Source organism: Lissotriton vulgaris, chromosome 8 (genome assembly GCF_964263255.1).
Source record: "Lissotriton vulgaris chromosome 8, aLisVul1.2, whole genome shotgun sequence".
NCBI classification, from domain to species: Eukaryota; Metazoa; Chordata; class Amphibia; order Caudata; family Salamandridae; genus Lissotriton; species Lissotriton vulgaris.
Window position 1 is genome coordinate 1173383270 of NC_141696.1, and position 21047 is coordinate 1173404316.

Genomic DNA, 21047 nt, shown 5'->3' on the forward strand with positions numbered 1-21047 from the left:
ATGGAGGCTCTCTACGCAGGGATCCAGAAACCTGTCTGATGGTGCCAAATGGCAGGCAGCCATTCAGGAACCACACCAGGGCTGGCCGTTTTTCAGGGGGCCTCTCCAAAATTTGCTTTTTACATTAAATCCCACACTGGCATCAGTGTGGGTTTAATGTGCTGAGATGTTTGCTACCAAACTTCCCAGTTTTCAGTAAAGCTATTGTGGAGCTGTGGAGTTTGTAATGACCAACTCCCAGACAATATACTCTTGGTGGCTTTACTGCACTTACAATGCCTAAGAATTAAATTAGACACTGTACGGGTACAGTGGTCATGCAACTGTACCCTCACCTGTGGTCTAGTGCACCCGTCTAGAGGGGTGGCTTACCTAGGCCATAGGCTGTGGATTGCAGGCATGGCACACAGGTGCCATGTCAACTCTTCACTTCTCTGCACCAAAACACACAACCTGCAATGGCATTTGTGTGGGTGTTAAGGTATATGGCCTCTAAGGGTGGCACAATAGATGTTGCAGCCCTTAGAGACCTTCTCTGGTCACAGTGCCTTTGATACCCATAATACCCTTTGCACGGGGCTTATCTGGGGCCAGAGATGTGCCAATTATGGGTACAAAGGTACAGCTTTGGAAAAGAACAGAGGACCTGGGAACCTGATTGGCATTGACCCTGGGCACACCAAGTGCATCATGCGTCAGGCAAAATGTGGGGGGTAACCATGCAAAAAGGTGCACTTTCCTACAGGGTACTGATCCTTTGTTTTTCTAATAATTGTGTACTCCCATAAAATTCCCATTTTATTTCCATTTTAGATGTTCTAGGGCAACTTCACAAAAATATGTAAGGCTGCAAGAGTACTACATTCGGTGCTCCAAAATACCTCTGTGAATATAACCCTCTATGATTTTGTGTTGCCACTCCAGTGACTCTGTGCCTTTTTGTTGTACAATTATTTTGTTATAATTTTAGAATTAAAGTACATATTCCTCGAGGCACTATGAGATGAGATAGTAAAATGCTCATGATATGGTTAACGCTTACTCTTTCTAATCTATATTTTGTTTCCTTGAACAGTTGTGGGATATGACTCCAGTTGTATCTTGATGATGCTTCAGAAGAAGTAAAGCCGGTGTTTAACGAAGAGGCTATGTTTTAGTACACATGAATACATAGCAAAATGTTGATTACCAACTAACGTGCATCACAATGGAGAAACTGGGAATATCAAGCAGGCACAAAGCCCTGTATTGGATCAAAAATGAACATTTGCACACAAAACTTTGTTTGAATTTGTTAGCAGAAAATACTGTAAAGGAAGGTATTTTTTTAAATTGTAGTTTGTACATCTTAGTTACAATGATTTGTTGAAGTTTGTTTGACAGGGCTTTGCTTATTACAGTTAGTTTTTGTGTTTAAGTGTTCTTGTATACTTGCTGCTTTGAGCGTGGTTTCTTTTGTTGGAAACATTCCCTTTACCAGCCTTATCTTGGAGCCTGTGGACGACTCACAGCTCCTGTCATGAGGACTGTTTCTGGAGCTGTGTATCGTGAGGAAGGAGAATTGCAGGTTTTCTTCCGTGAAGAGATTTGAAGATGGCGTGCTTTGATCAACATCATGGTGGTAGTCAACAGCTCTATCAAAGTTCTGCAACACTGTCAACAACTGTTAAATAGGATCTTCAGCTTAGCTGCAGAATGAATTGCTAGGTTATCCCCATCCATTCCCCACGCTGGTTGAAGAGGCGTGATTAGGATGAATTTGCAGTCACTTTTTATCAGAGGCTGTTTTTTAAATGAATGAACATGTTCATTTAAATTGAATCAGATCTAGAAGCCAGCATTTTAAACTCTAAAATTGTATTAGTAAGCCTATATCACTACTTATCTTCCATTTCCTCGGTTACAATTCCGGTGATGTTTTTTAACATTAGCACGTTTTTAAATGTATCTGTCGTCCTCTTATCCATCAAGTAATTAATTTGTCCGACTGTTAATGCTGACTTAAATTTGGCAGATAACTTTTAAAGTATTGGAAGATAAATCTCTAGGGACAGTGCCTCACGAAATGTCCTCGTTCTACCTTAATTTATTTTCTGTCAGATAAAAGCACTTCTAAATGGTTGATAAACTCTGAACATGCTAATGGTATTTCACACAATTTAAAATAAATGCAAAGCTTCACATAATTTGCACTACGAAAGAAATTTCAGGCCTGGAATATGATGGCTTTGCGGTAGGTTAAATGCGACACTAGGGAATGTGGGCGTTAAGCCACAGCGATAGGAAAATGAAAGTAAATCAGAGGGCCATTATGATGTTATTGTTGTACAATCGGCAGTTGCATTACAGTGCTGCTCATCAACAAATGAGAGGCACTGTTCTTTATGCTGACAACGCACAATAGCATTTACGAAAAATTTGCAACAAGTTGCGCCACCACAAATATTTCTATAGTAACCAGCACAGTGCTGAAGGGCTCCATGTTGTGGGGTGTTTGAGCTGGCCCTGATTCTTATCCACTTAGTTTCTCTGCTCCTGTCTCCAAAGTCCATTTGGATGGCACATCAGACCAATGTTCTGGCTTGTCGATGGGAGTTGCAGTGTGACAGGGGTTTGCTTTGATGACTCATCAGATGGAACACTTTGTATCTACACAGGACTCCATCTAAATGGACTCTCTTGTGTAAATGAACACAATATAATGATAAGCCAATTTCTTGCTGCTCTTTCTACACAGTTGCAAATGAGGCCAGCACAAGGTATGGTAATGTTTTTCCTGGGCTGGCCCATTCATGTATTTTACCTCTCATTCAGTCTGATGCATTACATCTGGGCTACTAGTTTCACGAAGGACTTCAATATCAAAAGAATGGTGTTGGATCCTGCTTTGTTTGCTTAAAACACACACTAGGATGACTTTTCCCAAGAATTACAAATTACCAGTTTGTAGCCTGTGTTATAAATTGAGCCAGTAGGATTCTTGCTTAATGCAAAATGTATCTTTTCACCTCTTGACGTTTTACCTGTTCTTAGCAACATTCTTAGCTGAAAAGATAACTTACATTGACTAATGCAGTGCCACATGACGGGTTAAATGTTTAAACTTGTTAATGCCAATCACATGACGACTACATAATTAAGAGGATGAACTTGGAAACTATAGGACGCAGAGCTCCTTAGGGCCATGAAGCTTTCGTTAGTTGCCATGTGTCCACATTGCACCTTATGCTAACTCACTGTTCATCTGATTGTGTGAACCACTTCCTACTATTATTTGAAATTAGCAGTGCTAAGTTATGTACCATTGTACACAATATATATGCTGGATTGTGCAGACCTTGTTCTTAATTTACACGAGGCACACTTTTAACCGTTCACCAATAGGACTGCCTCTTGAGTGCAGAAACAATTGTCAGTTGAGCCTTAATGACTCCAGTGTTACCACTGAGGTGGAGTCCTTACTGCATTATTTGCCTTAGGATTGTAAATTTAGTATGAAGTGGAAGGTTGACCTATAAAGATAAAAAAAAAAACATTCTGTGCAGGTCCCGCAACCTTTCAGACCCCCGACTTCTTACCTTTACACAACAGCATAAAAAGACCTAGATGCTTCCCTTTGCAATCTATGTTGCGGTACGGATCCGATGGCCTTTATAGCTCGTGGCTTTTATGTTTTCTGGATGAATAAGCAGTTTGTTGTTTAGGAGAGTCAATTCAGTACCCTCAATGAACAACTGAGCAGTCTGATAATAAAATAAAAGCAAACACACTGAAGCATATAAGCACAGTACATAGAAATGACTCTATAAACTAATGGCCCCATGAAGCCAATATCTCCTAAATAGGAATACCCCAGCTGGACGCTGATGGGCGACAAATGTAGATATCTTCTTTGTATAATGATGAGTACATTATATTAGACATTTTATGTTAGTTTGGCTAATCTATGTGTTTAGGCCCAGTTTGAAATACCTCCTCATTCAACCCTCATAAAAAAGGTATAATATTGTCACTCCTACACAGTAATTTTTAAAGTGGGAGTGTTGAAACTTGGAGTGCTAAAAGGACCAGTGACCCCCGCGAGTAATGTAAATCTGTCTTACTAAAGTACCCTTTAACTTCTCAGCTCTCGTTCCCCCTCTATCGGTATCGTCAGCGAAAAAGTGCAGTTAGAGCTTACTTTTTCTTCATAGGTACAAATGTGCAAACTTGAATGCCCTTAGTGTTTCTCACAACCAATAGGAAATCTTTTTGACATTTGTCATAGACGGACTCGGTTTACTGAAATCAGTGTTTGTATGATAAAACTGTTTATAAAATAATTACTGTTCTATAAAGGGCACAATATTTATTCCTACAATCACAGTGAATTTGCCTTTACACATGTATTTTCCATTGTCTAAGCTAGTCCATGAATGCATAATGAATATCTCCAAGCAGGAGCGTATGACTGAATGGAGGACACGGAGTTTGTATCACATAAAAATAAGTTAGATGTAAAAGGCTTTAATGACTTTCTCTATAAATCCAAATCAGATTTCTGACTTTCTTGATGAGGACATTCTACAAAGCAGTGCGCCTCTATCACCAACCCCACCACCACTTGGAACTAAATGTTCATTGTCCCACTGCTGCCAAAAAAGTGCCTTTGGTAAGTGGATACGTTTCTGCAGGCCAATGGAGAGACAAGCCTGGCTCTAGGCAATTTGTCTTATTATTACCATAACAATCACAAAGCACACATTCTCTGCAGCCCCAAAAAACTAATTATAAATAAAATGTATATCCTGTAGGAATTTTGGAGATATTCATCTCATGCATCTCTTGTTTTGATTGTAAAGAATTTTACCACAGTTCAGGTTTTTCTGAATATGTCAAAAGCACAGAATATATTTCCAGGCAGCTAGGGCCTCCTTCAGTTTAGTGTCTAAGACAAGACATCATTAGAAGGGCTGTATCTATTCTGGTTGATTGTGTCCATACTCTGGAACCTGCTGAACTGCACAAATTGTATGCTGGTACGTTGTTTTTATTAGTCTATAGTTCTGGTATTTTAAAAGTGTGTTAGTTACACACTCGCATTCAGCATCCTTTAGGAGTTTATAATGCACAGACTTTATACAATTTTCAAACTGCTTTACTCAATGTACGCCCGAAGAGACTTGTCTTGCGGGGCTTGTGAAGACCTCTAAAAACACTAGTGACAACCCGAAAAAGGCAGGTATATGACTAATATGTGACAATGAACCAAACCCTTACTAATGTCAGTACCTCTTCCTTTATATGACACATTCCATGTGTGTTCCATCCTAGCTGCATCCCCTCCATCCCTGAACTGCACAAGGTTCTTAGGCCTCGTACTTTCCAATATGCCAGGTGCTTTGAGAAACATCATGTTAATTAGGTTTAGAGACCAAGGAAGGGGGACAGGCATTTGTATTTTTGGAATTGTTTACAGCAAATAAAAAGTTGTTTTGTGTTGCTACTAGATGATCCATGAACAACTGTAGGAATGTTGGATATAAATAAAGTCTATCTTCAGAAATGAAATTTGCTATTTACAGGGATATGCATCTATAAATGGTGGTACGAAAATACAAAAATGTTTGGTGCCATTCATAAAACAACCCACTTGGTACAGTTCTTTGAACTCCACCTCCAGTAAAGCACCAAATGTTTTTTTAGCACAGGGAACGACATCCTCACACTCGTGCCTCTCAGATCAGTTCACAGACTTTTTGTGAAGACAACCAAAGAAAAAATGGGAGAATCCCTGCCGGGTCTGTATTTAGGATGTGCTCGTTTTCCAAAAAGCAGTCAATTAAAAGCACAGATTACCTGTGTCATTGGGCTGGGTACACAACCTTTGTTATTCAGACATGGCCCTTGATATAAACTGCTCTGCTTGTGTTGTCTTCCCATTTCTTAGTGTGTATCATCTCATGCTTTAAAGAGGCTTGGCTTCAGTGGTACAGGTCAATATATGGCAATATGCTGTTAGTACTGGACCCTTCCCACTAGCTAAAGGAAACAGACTTGTATTATTGTAATTGTATGTGGTTATTCGTATAAATAACAGTCAGGATGTTCCCAATACTATAGTTGGTGGCCAAGCATTATGCCATGATGGTTCTTTTCCCATTGCATCAAGCCTGTTCACCTTGAATTGCTGCTTCTTCCTGTATTTACATTGTGCATACTGTTGGCTTTTCAAACGGTTTTCTTCACCTACCCTCAATAGTCTTCTTCTTGAATGTTCATGAGTATACTGACCTGTATATCCTGTATATTATGTTTTACATACTGTACATCAGATGCAGAGTTCTCACTGTAACATCCTTACTATGCATACTTTTGTTTTTGTTACCACAGTGGATTTAATTGAAAACGTGTTTATTGTGTAACATAACTCCCATTGTGTAAAATATATATCAGACAGAAGTTGGGCTATATTAATGGGTTTTTTTTCATTTCTCAAACCAAACAACTCCAGTACCCATGTATCTGGATCTTCTGATAGATACTTCTAACTACAGATTCCTCACATTTTGAATATAGCCCAGGCATCAAACTGGGTCTGGAAATTTTCAAGCATTATCCCCCTGTGCCTAGGTAGGTGGCGTTGTGCGGATCTGTGCCTATGTCGAAGCTGCAGATCAGCACCACCCAAGTGTGCTGATGTTGGTTCCTTTCTTTCTGTGCCACCAGTTGCCATTGTGGTGCTACCCCTTGTCTCTACATGAGATAAAATTCTCAAAACGTAACCTAATACTAGTGTGCAGGGGACAATGCCACCTCTTAAAACCATAGGGTTCAAACCTTTTCGGGACTGATGCAAGCAAATGTCAGAGAGATTGGCACCATATTTGTCTTTGGTGCTTGGGGTCAGCCCACGACTTCATGGCCTGAAATGACTGGTCCTTGATGAACTGGAAGGCCACCTGGGACCGTGAGGTAAAGCTATACATTACAGAACATCAGAAGACTCAATACCGTGACGTATTCTGCAATAGAGCTTCGTCATGTTTGAAGTTACTGGGTAAGTACAAAAAAAATCAAAAGAAGGTCAAGCTGGACTCTCGCCTTTCTGCCATTCTCAAACACTTCAGATGGTGCAAGTGCGAAAACATCACTCTCTGTCTTGGTCCTTTGGCGCCGATTCAACTCTCATACCAGGGTAACCTGAGTTTCCAGGGCCTTTGGCTACACCATAGCAAATCCAAGAGTTCTGTGATGCTATGCTGTGCTTGTTTGGCAAACTGCTGGCCTGACTTTGGGCCCCAAGGAACCACAAGGACATCTGAGTGGAACTTCGAACATCTAGACCCTTTTTAGGCCCTGAACTGGCTTTGGTGTTGACATTGGTCTTGGTGCCGCAACCCACGCCAGACCTCTGACGGTTGAAGCTGGACGATGAAGCGCAACCCATAATGCTGTCTGACTCCACTTCGACTTTGATCAAGGCTGTTCTGTGATCCATATGGGCGTTGCCTCTCCAGTGGTGGCCGGCATGGCTCGCAGGTGGCATAGCGGGGAGCGGCGGCATGAAGCACAATATAATTTAATGAAAAAAAATACACTTACCTTGTCACTGGGTCTCGCATCTCCGCTCCTGCTCCCCTCTGACTCTGACTCCAAGAAGCACAGTCAGGATCCCCTCACCAATCACAATCCTGCAATGCAGCATTGCAATTGGTAAGCACCAAGTCTCCCCTCACCAATCACAACGCTGCAAAGCAGTGTTGTGATTGGTTTGAGTGCCATGGTACGGCGCTCAGCCAGAGACTGGGGTCTTGAGCATGCTGTTAATGCAGGCTGTAATACAGCCTGTATGGAGAACAGGGAAAGTGCATATGACTGTTTTGGGCAGCCCAAGAGGGCCAGCCAAACAGTCCTTGCGCACTTAGGAGGGTTTTGCCACTCCACCCCTGCTGTGCAGCGTCGCCCGCCCAGTCACACAAAGTTGCCACAGCAGGAGGAAAAATAAAATTATACTAGCATTAAGTTATTATGATTTTATTTTTTCCTGCCTCAAGGCAGTGGGGCGACATTCCTCTGCCTTAGCGGAGGAGCTGCCACTGTGCCTCTCAGCAGCTCATCAGACTCTGATGCTTTGCTCTTAACTCAAGGGAGGGCACAGATCATTCTCAAACTTTTGAGCACTGATTCTGAGAATGATCGCTATGATTAAGGAGATAAGCTTGCTAAACCATTCACTGAAGATAACTGGTGTGCTGAGCCACAAGATGCCAGTGGGTTGGACTGGTCTCTCCACCTGAGCCAGCTACTGAGGAAAGTTTCTTTTTCGTAGTATTGATGTGTTCTCACTGATTTTTTTTTTTTATCCGGCAGACCACAATTGAACCCTGTTAACTTTTAATAGGTCCTCACTGACGCCCTTCTTGGGGTGTGGGAAAAACGGGACTGCTGATAAATATGTAGATAGCGAGACATCACCCCTGGTGATCTCGCTTTCCTAACGCAACACCCAACCCTGTAAAGTTTAGTGGTGTAGGCATCGCCGTGTAGGGTCAGCCAAAACGCTTTCCCTACCACCCCATTAGATAGTGGGTCAAAGCACAGCAAAACCTTTGTAAAACCCGTTCCTATCCACCAATTCGGCATTAAGGTCTGTCAGTGCCAGCTCCCTATTAGGCCAATACACTCTATGCCCTTTGAAACTCCATCAGTCAAGTACTACCTCCGCACCCTAGTCTTACACAAGCCATTCAGGATATCCCTTCTGCAGCAAAATTCACAATTTGCTGTGGGTTGGATACCACTTATTGCCTTGGTCAGGCAATGGGCTCCAGTGTGACACTGAGGAGACATGTCTAGATGAGATCTATGGGATTCTCCAGGGATATCCAATCCTCTATTTTGGACATGCCCTTCAATGGTTTTTGCCTATTTAGCAAAAAAGCAGACTCCGCCCTTAAATCCTTAAAATACAGCAGGGCCACAGTGTACTCCTTGGGCCTGTCTGTTCTTATGTGTCCGTTCCACCCACAGTTTTGCCTCCTCCATGACTGTGGTAGGGGCTTTCAATACTGTCAGCAACTACCCAGGCCAGCATACCTTGCAGTCGTTTTATGGCAGTGGGTGCAACTCCCACAGACAACTTGGACAGCATGGGAATCAAGCTTGCCAATCCTCAGCCCGAGGTTGCTGCAACCTCACAACCTCTTTAGTGGGTCCTTCCAGATACACAGCCACCCAGACTGAGGCAGGATCTGGCATTTTCTACCAGGGTGGGAAGCAATCACTTTGGCTAAGTGTGTTCTGCAAATTGTCTGGCAGGGTTATGCCCTCATATTTATGTCCACTCCACCACAAATTCCACCAGCCGCAGGATGGCTGACAGAGGACCATCAGTCAATTTACAGCAGGAAGTGCAGATACGTCTGGCACAAGGAGCCATAGAGAGGGCCCAACATCAGGAAAATAGTTTTAGTTTGGCTATTGCCTGTGTCTCATCAAAGGACCATTGTCTAGACATTCATCATAGCAGGACTGGACTATGGAAATATTCTGTACCTGGGACCTTCTAAAGCTGCAGTTAAAAGGCTTCAAACGATCCAGAAGGCAGCTGTATGTCTCTTGAGCCACATCCCTAAATACTCTCCACTCTATTCAGCTCAGGGACCTTTAGTGACTGCCAGTGATAAAGCGCAAACATTTCAAATCACTTTGTTTGTGTATAGAGCCCTCACACAGGTGAGACCTCGCTACCTTAGGAAGCTGGTGACCCACTACTGTCCCTCAAGAACCCTATGCTGTACTAATCTTTAGACTATCTCAAATACTAATAACTCATCATGGCAGCCAAGAAGGACATTCTTTTAGATAGCTTTATTCAAGACAATGGAATTCACTCCCCTCCATCTCCGCCTCTGTTCCACGGTGAAAGTATTTCGCACAGAATTGAAAACGTGTCTGTTCTAATTCTGGCATTAGTGTTGCGAGTGGCTGATTTGACATTTGCAACAGAGCTAGGAAACCCTTTTTGAAATGTTCAAAATACATAAAAAATTATGACACAGAAATGTTCAAAATAGAAGTGGTAACCTGACTGTTACTCTCCCTACTCTCTGGTGCCAAAAAGAATGGAGCTCGCTGCTATATTTTAGACCTTCTCCCTCTGAATGCCTTTCCTGAAAAAGGACAAATTGAATACTCACTCTAGCCCAGGTTTTGTCGGCCCTCGACTCTGGAGACTAAATGGTAGCTATGGACCTGCAGAAATCTTATTTCCACTTCCTCGTCCTCTAGTCCCACAGGGTTACCCGAAGTTTATAGTGGGCTGACCGCACTTTCAGTTCGCTGTGCCGCCCTTTGGTCTAACAGTGCACCTCAAGGGTTACCAAAAGTGATGGCAGTTGCAGAGAATCTACGGAGATCGGGGGTACCAATTTTCCCCTGTCTTGACAAATGGCTGTTGAATGTGGACTCCCTGTAAGCAGTTATCCCCACCTCGAGACCACTGCCAACCTCTTGACATCCTTGTGGGTTGCTATCCATGTGCTGAAGTCACACCTGACTGCTTTGCAGACACTGCTTTTCATCTGAGCTTTTCTGGAGACTGCAGTTTCATGCTTTTTCCCTGGAGCGGGGAGTCCATGATATTTGGGCTATGAACCAAATGTTTTAGCCTCTTTCCTGGATCTCAATGAGGATGACAAAAAAGTTGCTGGAACTTATGGCTTCCTGCATCCTCCTAATCAAGCATGCCAAGTGGCCTATGCAGGCTCTGCAATGGGATCTGAAGTCCTGTGGGCACTTTATTAGGGGGATCTCTAAGACTATGTCAGATTTTGGATGTGGCTGCTGGCTCTTGATTGGGTCAGCGGCATAACCCTCTCCCTATCTCACCAATAGGCAAAAGTAGTGAACAGTGCATCACTACTGAGTTCGGGTAGCCATCTGAGAGAAGTGCAGATTTGAGGCATGTGGTCTCTAGCGGAGACCCTGCTCCACATCACTCTACAGGAGTTGTGGACCATTCCCTTGGCTTTGAGAGCTTTTCTGCCATCCATCCACAGGAGGTTGGTGCGGGTTCTCATGGACTACACCACCACCATGTGGTACTGTAACTGTCTACATTCCACCCACAACATTCTTTCCAGACAAGCTGCTGTTTAGGAACCAAGCCACTTTTCTCCCAAATATATCACCTTCCCAGCATTTCTCGCTCCACCTAAGGAGGGAACTGTATCTCAAAAGAGCTCTCAGCTTATAAATTGAAAATACCAGGGAACATTGTGTTGGTGATCGGCTCGCTGGATCGAACAACGGCAGAGCAGTGCAAAAAAAGAACCTTTTGTTGTTGGATAATTTTCTGCATCAAAATCTGCTATGCACTGGCTAAGAAGATGCCCTCAGGTTTGCAGGCTCATTCCACCAGAGCTAAAGCTACTATCATTTTGTTGGCTTGCAGAGTGCTTGTTTTGGACATTTGCCAGTCTGCTACAAGGGCATCACTGCACACATCCACAAAGCACTCTTGTCTGTAATGCCAGGTCTGAAGGGGTGCACTTTGCCCGCTCAGTCCTGCAGGACTTTTTGTTTTGTGCCAGTTTACAGACCTACCACCTGGAATGTATCTATTCAGAAGGTGAGGAATCTGCGGTTAGAGGTATGCAGCAGAACAAGGTACTTTCTGTAACACTCTTTCTGGTGGATACTCTAATAACCTCTGACTCCTCACTGACCCTCCCTCCTACCTGATCTGTGAAGTGGGATCTTTTCCATCTAAAAAAGGTTCCAAGTTTAGAGATCTTCACACTTTCCAAGACAAATCTTTGTTGGGCTACACCTGTAGGGGCACGGACAGCCTATAAACAACTGACATCAACGTGATTTGGTGGCACGCATATGCAGATCCGCACATCAATCCTAGGGCAGAACGATGTCAGCGTGGGGCTGCCGATGCCACCTACTGGCATGCAGGGTTACTGCTTGAAAATTTCCACTTCCAGTCTGACACCTGGGGACTGTTCAAAAGTGATGAATCTGGGGTTAGATACGAGTATCCATTAGAAAGGACGTTACTGAAGGTAAGTAACTTTTTCATCAGTGCCCTAAACGTTTGAGGATGTGCAACTCAAAATGGAGTCATATCAGCAGGTTCCTAAGACACCAGTGTTGCTGATCCCTCCCACAGCCACAAATGATACTAAAGGGGCGCCTGTGCCCAAAAGGCAGACTGCAGGTCTTTTCCATAATGCCAGTGTGTTTGCTCTTATTCAGCCAATAGATGCTGTATTTTTTACCAGACACAAAAGCGCTGCCTCAGCATCATCCCCGTCCAAGGTCTGCCCAGTCCAACAGGAGGGTTAGGACTTTTAGCAAGTAAAGATACTATACTGTGTGCTATTTGTGTATGTAATATAATGTCCTAATATATCTGTTATAAATAAATATGTATATATGTGTGTATATATGTATATAACTATTTACTTTGTTTAATTTTTATTACATGAGGGTGAAGTGAGTGGGGAAGATTAGGGCAAGTAAAAACATGAGCGCAAGGGGAAATCTGCTGGCTATGTTTCAACTTCAGAACTGATTTCTTTCTTTTTTTTAAAGTTTGAGTTTATTAAAGAACAAAAGAGACAGAACATAAAATGAAGAAACAGATAAAATATTAAGCCATCATGTTATACAAAAATCAAGAGCATTAGGATATTACAAAGTATATAAGAAATGCATTCAAAATTGTGTACATAAAAAAAGCAACGTAAGCATATAAATATTGAAAGAACTGTAAAAAATACGTAATATGTTTAAAATAATAATAAAGAACATTCAATAAGCGATATTAAGAAAAGGCAATGGGAGAATCAAGGTGGTTTTCATACTTCAACAGATCTAGCATTGGCAGTAGGGAATGAAGGAGCAGATGAGGAAAAATAGTTTACTAAAGGAAGCCAAAGGAGATCCCTTTAATTGCTAGGGAGCTTGTTTACAATTAGAGGTAATGAGGTGAAAAGCAATAGCTATCAAAATATCTATGAGTAAATAATGTTGACGGGATTGGGGAAAAGTAGGGGAAAGAGAAACTAGAAAGATGTGAGTAAGTGAGAAGGGGATTTGAAAGTGAAAAAGCTTTTGGATTTGGAGCCAAACCAGTTTCCAAAATTGGAGTATGGGAGGACAATCAAATAACATATGTTTCATATCTGTAGAGGGACAAGGACATGACCAGCAGGTAGAGGGAGTATCAGGGGAGAAAGTTGACAAAATTAATAGTGTAAACAAAATTCGATTATATATGAAATAAAGTGTTTGGGTGGTATTAGCAGCTCTAGAGGTTTTATGGATTTTAGACTAAATCCTATCCCAAAAAGGGACTGTCCAATCTTGCGAAAGGTCTTGTTCCCAGGCTAGTTTAATCTTAGTCTTGGACTTGTCCAGGGAGAGATGGAAAGATTTATAAAGAAATGATGCGGGGGGGAGGAATCTAATGCAGAGGAAATAGATTGATGGATGATAGGGATGTCATTAGTGTTTGTTAGGGACTGAAGGTATTGAGTAAGAATGGATGGTAGTAGTAAATTATATTGTGAACGAGCACTGGGAGGTAGAGAAAAATGAGATTGTAAATCCGAAAAGGATAGAGGATGGTTGTGGGAGAGGAGTTGAGAAATCCACCGCAGGCCTTGGGAATGCCAAGTTTCCAGAAAAAGGAGCGATTACGAAGCGGAGTTGTTTATTATACCAAATAGGTTGAGCATGAGTCGAAGAAAGAGAGGGATAAGAAGAGGACAAGAAAGGGAGAAGGATCTTACGAGAATGAGAAATAATAGGGTTACGGATACAAGACAAAATAGATGTAAAAGATAGGATTTCATGGACATCAAAGGGGGAAATAAAAAAGGATTCTATTTTCAGCCAAAGAGGAGGATAAAAGGAGAGATCGGTTGAGAGCCAACGGGATGACTGTTTCAAGGAAAAAGCACGATGGTAAGCTCTGAAATCAGGGAAACTGACTCCAGCATGGGCTTTGTCTTTCTTTAAGGAAGCAAGAGCAATACGGGAACGCTTACCGTTCCATAAGAATTTTAGTAAAGTAGAATCAATCTTCTTAAAATACTAGTCGGAAATATGAATAGGAATCATGGAGATGGTATATAGTATATGGGGTGATAACATCACTTTTATAGAGTTTAGGAGACCCAACCAGGATTAAAAGAGGGGTTTCCATCGGGTAATGGCAGAATCCAATTTCTTAGATATACAATCAAAATTTATTTTCAGAGTGTCAGACAAGAGGGGAGCAAACCAAACACCTAAATATTTAACCTTGCATGGTTGCCACGAAAAACCAGAGTGGTCAAAGAGGTGTTTTTGGCAGAGAGGGTTTAGAGGCAGAGTCTCACATTTGTCGGCGTTGAGACGATACCCGGATACAGCGGAGAAGGAAGAAACTTTCTGAAGAGGGAAGAGAAGATAGTGGGTCCGAACAATAGAAAAGAATGTCATCAGCATAAACCGAGAGTTTAACTTGTTGAGAACCAAAATGTAAACCAGAAATGGAATTATCCTGTCGAATCATGGTAAGAAAGGGTTCTAGAGCCAGGACAAATAATAGAGGAGACAATGGACAGCCTTGTCGAACCCCTCTTTGAAGATCAAAATAGTCTGAAACTGTACCGTTAACAAAGATCAACGCTTGGGGACCAGAGTACAATAGAGAGATAATAGAAATAAATCCTACCCATTTAAGAGCTTGAAACATGAAATCCCAACTAATCCTGTCAAAAGCTTTCTCAGCGTCTAAAGAAATAGCAGCTATGTGGAGGTCTAAAGAGGATGCCTTACTGAGAATGTCGAAAAAGAATTGTGAGTTGTCCAAAGAGAGACAGCCTTTAACAAAACCAGATTGTTCAGGTCCTATTGAGTCAGGTAAAAAAGGATCCATTCTAAGAACCAAAATCTTGGCCAGAATTTAGTAATCGGTGTTGACCAGGGAAATGGGTTGGTAGTTCTTACATAAAGAGTGATCTTTATCATCCTTAGGAATTAAACATATTAATGCCTGTTGAAACGTGCCACACGACAAGCCCGTGTCAAGAAAAGATTGAAATAAAAATAAAAATAATAGCTTTGGCAAAAGAAGAGAAGCGAAATGGCTATAGAATTCAATATTGAATCTGTCAGAACCAGGGGCTTTCCCATGATGTAATTTCGAGACAGCATGGGAGATTTCCGCAAGCAAAATATCGTTTTCCAGAGCCCCAAAATCCACATGATCAGAAGGAGGTGGAGGGATAGATTGAAAATAGGAAAGAAGATCAGCTGAAGTAGGGATGATTTCTGGAGTATAAAGAGTTTTATACAATTTGACAAATTCATTTAGAATATCTTTGTCCTTGAATAAAGAATCACCAGAAGAAGTCCGGATTGATTACATTTTTGTACGTTCCTTCCGTATTTTCAAGTAACTGGCAAGCGATTTCCCCATTTTATTCTGACCGCCGTAGTAACGTGAATTGCATTTTATTAAGAGATTGTAGGCAGCATCTGTGGTAAATTTATTAAATGAAGTCCTTGGGAGAGGATCCAGTATTGGAGGAGTGATAAGTGTGTTCGAGTTGTTTAATTTTAGTAAGAAGTTGAGCAGATTTAGCTTCCCTAAGTTTTTTCTTATGAGACACAAAGTTTATAATAAAACCTCTAGAAGCTGCTTTAAAGGAATCCCACACCATAACATAGGGGGTATCGGGAGTTTGATTTAGTAGAAAAAATTCAGTGGCAAAAGTAGTAAATTGTGTACAAAAAATGGGGTCAAGGAGTAAAGAATTATTGAATCTCCATCTGCCCGAATGAGGGGAAATGGGGATGATGTCAATATCAACATGAACCGGGGCATGATCGGAAATTAAAATGGAAACAATGTCAGAGTGTATGGCATGTTGAGCTAAAGACTTGCTGAGAAAAATATAATCAATTCACGATTGTGAGTGATGGGATGGAGAATAAAAACTGTATTCCCTAAGGTCGGGATTACATAATCTCCAAATATCTACTAATGCTTGGTGATGGACAGCATTGGTGAATTGGGAGTGCATTTTAGACGGTGAAAATTAAACCTTGGAATGTCTGTCGAGGATAGGGTCATAGATTTGATTGCAGTCACCACCAAAAATAATATATTCATCAGTAAGTGTATTCAACTTATCGGAAATGGAAGGCCAAAAAGACTTGTCAACACCAGTGGGAGCATAAACATTGAATATAACAAGAGGAATTGTATCTATAAGTAATTTAACAATAACCCAACGACCATTAGCATCACATTCATGAGAAACTGTAGAAACATTCAACTTTTAATGAAACAGAATCACAGCTCCGTTTTTCTTGCCGGTGGCTGGAGAAAGAAATACGTGTTCCACCCAGCAGCGTTTAAGTTTCAAAGCTTTTGACTCTGAGAGATGGGATTCTTGAAGGAGGGCAACATCAGTTTTAAGTCTGGCGAGATGGGATAACACCTGTTGCCTTTTAATCGGATTATTTAAACCTTTAACATTCCAAGTAGTTACCCGGAAGATTAATCAAAGAAAAAGTATATAAAACAATAGTATGCTTACTTAGCATTGAAAAAAGAGAGTGTAAAGGACAATGCAAGACTAAAGAAAAAGAAGTAAAGGAGTAAGGTGAGAGAAGGAAGAGGAAAAAAAGGAAAGAGACAATAGAAAAACAAAGAAGAGGATAAAAGAGTGAAGGAAAAAGAATTGTTGATGAAATAGAAAAAGATAAAGAACAAGAAGACAGTACAAGTCCAAAACAGACGATTGAAAAACATACTTACAAGAACAAACGAAAAACGAGGGTGACGATGCCAAAAGACGATGGCGACAACAACGAGAACGGGTGTCGGACCTCCGCCATAATAATTCCAAAAAAGCACGAAAACAATATGACACATCGGGAAAGGAAAAAGGGGAAGAAAGTCTGTAATATAAAACAGAGGAAACATGGAATCAGACAATTCTGAACAATATAAAGGATATAGAAAAATAACAACAATCAGAAACCAGAGCAACAACAAGATGAAACTGTTATATGGTCTAGTGTAAAATAAAATAAGAAAAGAACAGAAAGACTCATGAGGAAGAAACCCAAGAAAAGGAACGTAATGAAGCAGAGGTAAAGCAATATATGAAAGAACGTGACGAGAAAAACACAACTATGGGACTAACTCTACGAAGAAACCATTGAATCAATCAAAGGAACCAATCAAACAATTCCAGAGGTGTCCATAACATCAGCTCCATGGTGACGAAGGAATTTTTGCAGTGCTTCTGGATCTTCAAACGTGGTAGTCTTGTCCGGTAACCTTGAAGATACAAGGGTGAAGCAGGCCATATCTGGCATTAAGAGCTCGTAATTGAGGACGCATATCCAAGAACTTTTTCCGGCGAACAGCTGTTGTTTTAGCTACATCCTGTGAAAGAAATAGTCTATGACCTTCCCACATAATTTGCTTTTTAGCTTTAGCCGCTGATAGAACCTGTAGAAGATCAGTGTATTGTAGAAACAGCATAACACCTCGGGGTTTGCCGGACATTCTGGGACCAAGTCTGTGAGCTCTTTGAATGTTAATAGTACCTGAGGCAGGTAAGTCCAGAATCTTTGGGAGAAAAGTTTGAAAGGAAGTAGTAGGGTTTGACCCTTCTGAAAGTTCCGGAAGACCATAAAGGCGAAGGTTGTTCCTACGGTAAGGATTTTAAAAATCTTCTGCTTGACGTTTGAGTTGAAGTATATCAGCTTCCATTGAAGGGATACGTGAACAAGAGGTTTGAAGAGATTCCGTTGACTGCTCTACAATCAAAACTCGAGAGTCTAATGAAGACCATTTGTCATGTAAAGTTTGGAGAGTTTTGCTGATTACATCCATGAAAAGCTTAAGTGCACGGATTTCCTCGAGAATGAGATCCATAGAAGATGAGGCTGAGGCAGAGTTCGGAGAAGGGGGGATCCTTCTTTAAGCGTTTAGTAGAGACAGCCGTTGTTCGAAGTTTGCTTGTAGTTTGCATTTTGGAAGACGTATCAGGATGCAAATCTGGCCTGGAAGTGGTATTTCCTTCCATATCCTGTATTGTGGAGTCAGAGTCCGAGTGGGTGGTTAATTTATGAGCCGCAGAGAGCTTAAGGTTGCGCAATTTCCCCATAAGAAGCAAGAAAATAATGTAGAATGAGGCTCAAATTAGTTATGCTGTGCTATGCGCCACAAAAGTGATATTAATGAACTGCAATGACTCAAAAATTAGGAAAAACATGCAAAGATAATCAAAATGGCGGCAAATTCAGGACATAGAGCATGTTGAGGAAGTTAAATGCACTTCAAACAATAAAGCGGCATTTAAAATGGTGAAAAGCCCAAAAATGGAGAATTAGAGTCGGGAAGAGCAGAAATATGAGGGATTCTGAACAGAAAAATGCTTCAGAAAACAGCGCATTCCTGAGAGAAATCGCGTGAAAAAACAAAGGAAGAAGAAAAAAATGGCGTCCGAAATCGGTAAAACCGAGTCGCGCCGGAATTAATGATAAAGAGGCATCCAAATGCGGCCAAAGTTAGAACGTAATGCTCGCCTCCAGATAAATATGAAAGCGTTTGTATGAAAAGGAAAGACCCCAAAAGAGTCTGCTGCCTCTGATGAAAATTAGCGCAAACAACCCAAAATGGCGGCCGCAATGTCCAAAGAGGAGATAACAGTTGTACTAAAGCCGAGACTTGGAAATAGATTAGACATCCATCAGGGTTGTTATGAATTGGGAAGGTGGAACGCAGCAAATAATGTTAGAGGAGGCATACCGGTGTTACTGGAGCAGTTGAGGAACGGTTGAGAGAAACGCGGGCTCAGCGGCCATAAAATGGCGGCCGCCCACGCTTCAAACCAGACGAAAACACCGGCAAACCAAAGTCACTGAAGTAGGGCACGAACACCTTCGAAGAACTGTTGGTCGTTGCAGCGCATCTTCCGACGGTTGTACGGATGGTTTCAGCTTCGTAGATGCAGGAAAAAGCTCGGAAATAAGTGAAGAGGTCCGCGGCACTGCGGAGCTTATGCAGGGTCCGCTATCGCTCGTCGGCGCGCAAGCCACACCCCCTCCAGAACTAATTTCTTAATGAAGCCACGCTGCATCTTGTTATCCACCGTGCAAGGTGTTGTACTACAAGAAATACAGGGGTGTAACTGTATTTCTGAATCTAATACCTAAAACACATCAACCCCCAATTATCTAAACCATGAAGTAGGCAGTGCTTTATGAAAAGAAAAATGAACTAAAACAATACAAAACGATACAGTTGTATCCTGGATATCACTATAAAGCCTCACATGACCAAAGATGGATAGAAATAGCGCTGTGGGTGCATGATGTTCTGCAGACGTTAGAAGGTGTTTAACATAAGCATTAAAAACTCAAATTCCCATAACCAGTGATAGTATGTTTTTTGATTTAGGTATATGGCCCTGATTTGTTTAGTTAGAGGATTTTTAGTATCAAAGAGCATGAGATCTTAAGATCATTCTAATTCTCCAAAAGTTTATCCTTGATAGATTCATGTTCTTGAATATTTTATCATCAGACTGAGAGTCCTGGACAGTGTTAACATATGAGTGTCCCTTATACTCAAATTACATTGAAATAGCCTTAGACTACGTGGGGACCATTCCCTTCATTTGTTTACATGACTCTGGGCAATGATGTGAAATCACTGAGAGGACCAAACTCTGACAGATGCTGAACTGCTTAGATTGTTTTACTACCGTCAATCTGACACCAAGGAAATCCTCAGAGCTCTGATCTTCTTTTTATACCTGTGTTTTTCTCTATATTCATTGTGTGCAACTGTTACCATCACCACGATCTACAGGAGGTAAGCCCGTTTTGTATTTTACTGGTTGAACCCTTGGAACTCTGGCTAGATTGCTGATGCCCCTTTCAAGGCAAGAGCATTATTTAAACCTTGCCAGTCCTGTGGAACCAAGACGACCTTTAGTGATGATCTCCATAAAAATGCCTGCTTGGTCCTTGCCATCTGGCAAGAAGATTCAAATTTGTGAACATTTCAGTCACAAGAATCTCAATGACAGAGCGTCAAGGACGTTTTGTATACTGAGTGAAGTGTTGCCTGGTGCAGATTCATGGAAAGTGCATCTCCTGCCAAAACCAAACATTAAAGCTGGAACTTGTTAGAGCCTCCTCTTCTGAGCCTCTCTTGACTCTTACCGTGAAACTATCTGAACCTTCCTTTGACTCAATCAGATAATAAAAGACTTTAAATGTTTCATTGGCGTCTCATCAGCCTTTCTATTTGAAAGTACCACCTCAACTGTTGAGCAAATCCTCGTCGACCACTGCAGGCAAGTCTTCATCCTCGAAGAAGCAATCCAAGACCACATTTATTCAGTTGACCGCTCCGCTAATGCCCATACCTCTCAACACCACTCCATCTGCCTGACCCCTTACCCTCATAGATTGGATCTCACTCAACTGCACCATTGTCCGTCTGCACTGTAAAGATGTTGTGCACTTCTCCATTAACCAAATTATCTTTACATTCATAAACAACTCCAGCCTCTCCCATCGCAGCATTTTCTTTACAGTTTCAAGTCATTTTTTCATTCTACATTCTAAAGTGATGATCAGTACCTTCCATTATATCAGTATATTGTGTTACATCCTGTTACTCTATACATCTTTCTCCCTTAACATTAATAAAACATAACAAGTGTAGATATACTAACCAAGAACGTAAATGTACTAAAGATCTGCTTAAGAAAATATTGTTTAAACAATTCTTTTGTAGAATTATGTATCTACATGAAACATTCTTTGCCTAACTCATTATCTAAACATAGATATTCACAAGAACTTTACGAAGGTACCTAACCTTAGGCTCAAATTATGCACCTTCCAAGGTTACAACATTTTGTTTCACACCAATTACCATGTGTGATAATTCTTTCTTTCTTCACAACAACCCAATCATTCTCTTCTCCTCAATTGGCATTTTTATTTCTTTATTGTTAACT

The 21047-nt window shown here is 41.3% G+C and overlaps 1 protein-coding gene across 1 annotated transcript in view; it reads left to right on the forward strand.

Annotated features, from left to right (window-relative positions):
• WDFY2 (WD repeat and FYVE domain containing 2) overlaps positions 1–6446 on the forward strand; it is a 538880-nt gene extending 532434 nt beyond the window's left edge. The window contains exon 12 of the mRNA XM_086935032.1: positions 1076–6446. Within this exon, the coding sequence (XP_086791158.1) occupies positions 1076–1105 (30 nt within the window). The 3' untranslated portion in view covers positions 1106–6446. The remainder of the gene's footprint in view (positions 1–1075) is intronic.
• Positions 6447–21047: the final 14601 nt, after the last annotated feature.